The sequence below is a fragment of the Colobus angolensis genome, unplaced genomic scaffold (genome assembly GCF_000951035.1).
Source record: "Colobus angolensis palliatus isolate OR3802 unplaced genomic scaffold, Cang.pa_1.0 Scaffold84, whole genome shotgun sequence".
Taxonomy (NCBI): domain Eukaryota; kingdom Metazoa; phylum Chordata; class Mammalia; order Primates; family Cercopithecidae; genus Colobus; species Colobus angolensis.
The window spans coordinates 228361-229958 of NW_012122265.1; the positions used below are offsets into that span (position 1 = coordinate 228361).

At 64.3% G+C, this 1598-nt stretch overlaps 1 protein-coding gene across 1 annotated transcript in view; it reads left to right on the forward strand.

Moving 5' to 3' along the window:
• Positions 1 to 1598, forward strand: part of PKP3 (plakophilin 3) — an 8500-nt gene that overhangs the window by 4687 nt on the left and 2215 nt on the right. The window contains exons 5-8 of the mRNA XM_011930135.1: positions 198 to 402; positions 925 to 1099; positions 1294 to 1411; positions 1483 to 1596. Coding sequence (XP_011785525.1) covers positions 198 to 402; positions 925 to 1099; positions 1294 to 1411; positions 1483 to 1596 — 612 coding nt within the window. The remainder of the gene's footprint in view (positions 1 to 197; positions 403 to 924; positions 1100 to 1293; positions 1412 to 1482; positions 1597 to 1598) is intronic.

Sequence of the window (1598 nt, forward strand, 5' to 3'; positions counted from 1 at the left end):
CTGTGTCACCTCCATACACCCATATACACCTGTATCACCTCCGTACACCCGTATACACCTGTGTCACCTCTGTACACCTGTATACACCTGCATCACCTGCATATCTACATCTACGCACCTGGACCCATCTGCACACACGTGCATAGTCTGCATCCATCCACATGCATCTGTGCACCCCCATATGCCTGTGCCCGCAGGCCCGCAGCCTTCAGGCCGTGCCTAGGCTGGTGAAGCTCTTCAACCACGCCAACCAGGAAGTGCAGCGCCACGCCACAGGTGCCATGCGCAACCTCATCTACGACAATGCCGACAACAAGCTGGCCCTGGTGGAGGAGAACGGCATCTTCGAGCTGCTGCGGACACTGCGGGAGCAGGACGATGAGCTTCGCAAAAACGTCACAGGTGCTGCCTGTCCCCTCCTCCACCTGTCCTTCCACCACCTACCCCCTCCTCCACCTGCCTCCTTCCACCTGCCGCCCTCTGCCCTCCTCCACCTGTCCCCCTTTTCTGCCTGTCCCCCTCCTCCTGTCCCTCCTCTGCCTGTCTTCTCTCCTCTGTTCTGATCTCTCCACCCCATTTGGTTCCCTTCTGTCCCTTTGTCCCTTTTGCTGGCCATGTTCCTACTTGGGCCTCCACTGCCCGCCTCTTTCCTGGACCCCTGGCCACTTTATCCTGCGGCTTTGTCTCCTTGCAGCCACCTCCCCCACCAGGCCTGCTCACCACCCCCCACATTTTGTCCCCTTTTGCTTGGTCCCAGCTCTATCACCCCAAATGCCACTCCAGGGTCTCCCCAGCAGGACTCGTGGGTGAGGCACAGAACACCAGGCCAGCCCCTGGGGAGAGGCGGGACCTCCTCACTCCATGCCCAGAAAAGCGGAGGGTGTTGGAGGGCAGACGCTGAGAGCAGCCTCCCCCCTCGTCCAGGGATCCTGTGGAACCTCTCATCCAGTGACCACCTGAAGGACCGCCTGGCCAGAGACACTCTGGAGCAGCTCACTGACCTGGTGTTGAGCCCCCTGTCGGGAGCTGGGGGTCCCCCCCTCATCCAGCAGAACGCCTCGGAGGCAGAGATTTTCTACAACGCCACCGGCTTCCTCAGGTGCGCCAGCCTCGGGCAGTGGGGTGGGGACTGCGGGCAGGTCATTGTGGGGACTCCGCCTGGCCTGGCGTTCACAGCCCCACACACTGCACGCCCCGCACTGGGGGATGGGCGTGGGAGGGCCCAGGATGGGATGGGGCAGGGCCTGGGATGGGGGGGGTCCCTGGGGGGCTCTGATCCGCCTCGGTCCCCAGGAACCTCAGCTCAGCCTCTCAGGCCACTCGCCAGAAGATGCGGGAGTGCCACGGGCTGGTGGACGCCCTGGTCACCTACATCAACCACGCTCTGGACGTGGGCAAATGCGAGGACAAGGTGAGGAGCGCGGTGCGGAGGGGGGGCCGTGCACCCCGGGCCGCCGCCCTGACCCGTGCTCCTGCCCGCAGAGCGTGGAGAACGCGGTGTGCGTGCTGCGGAACCTGTCCTACCGCCTGTACGACGAGATGCCGCCGTCCGCGCTGCAGCGGCTGGAGGGTCGCGGCCGCAGGGACCTGGCCGGGGC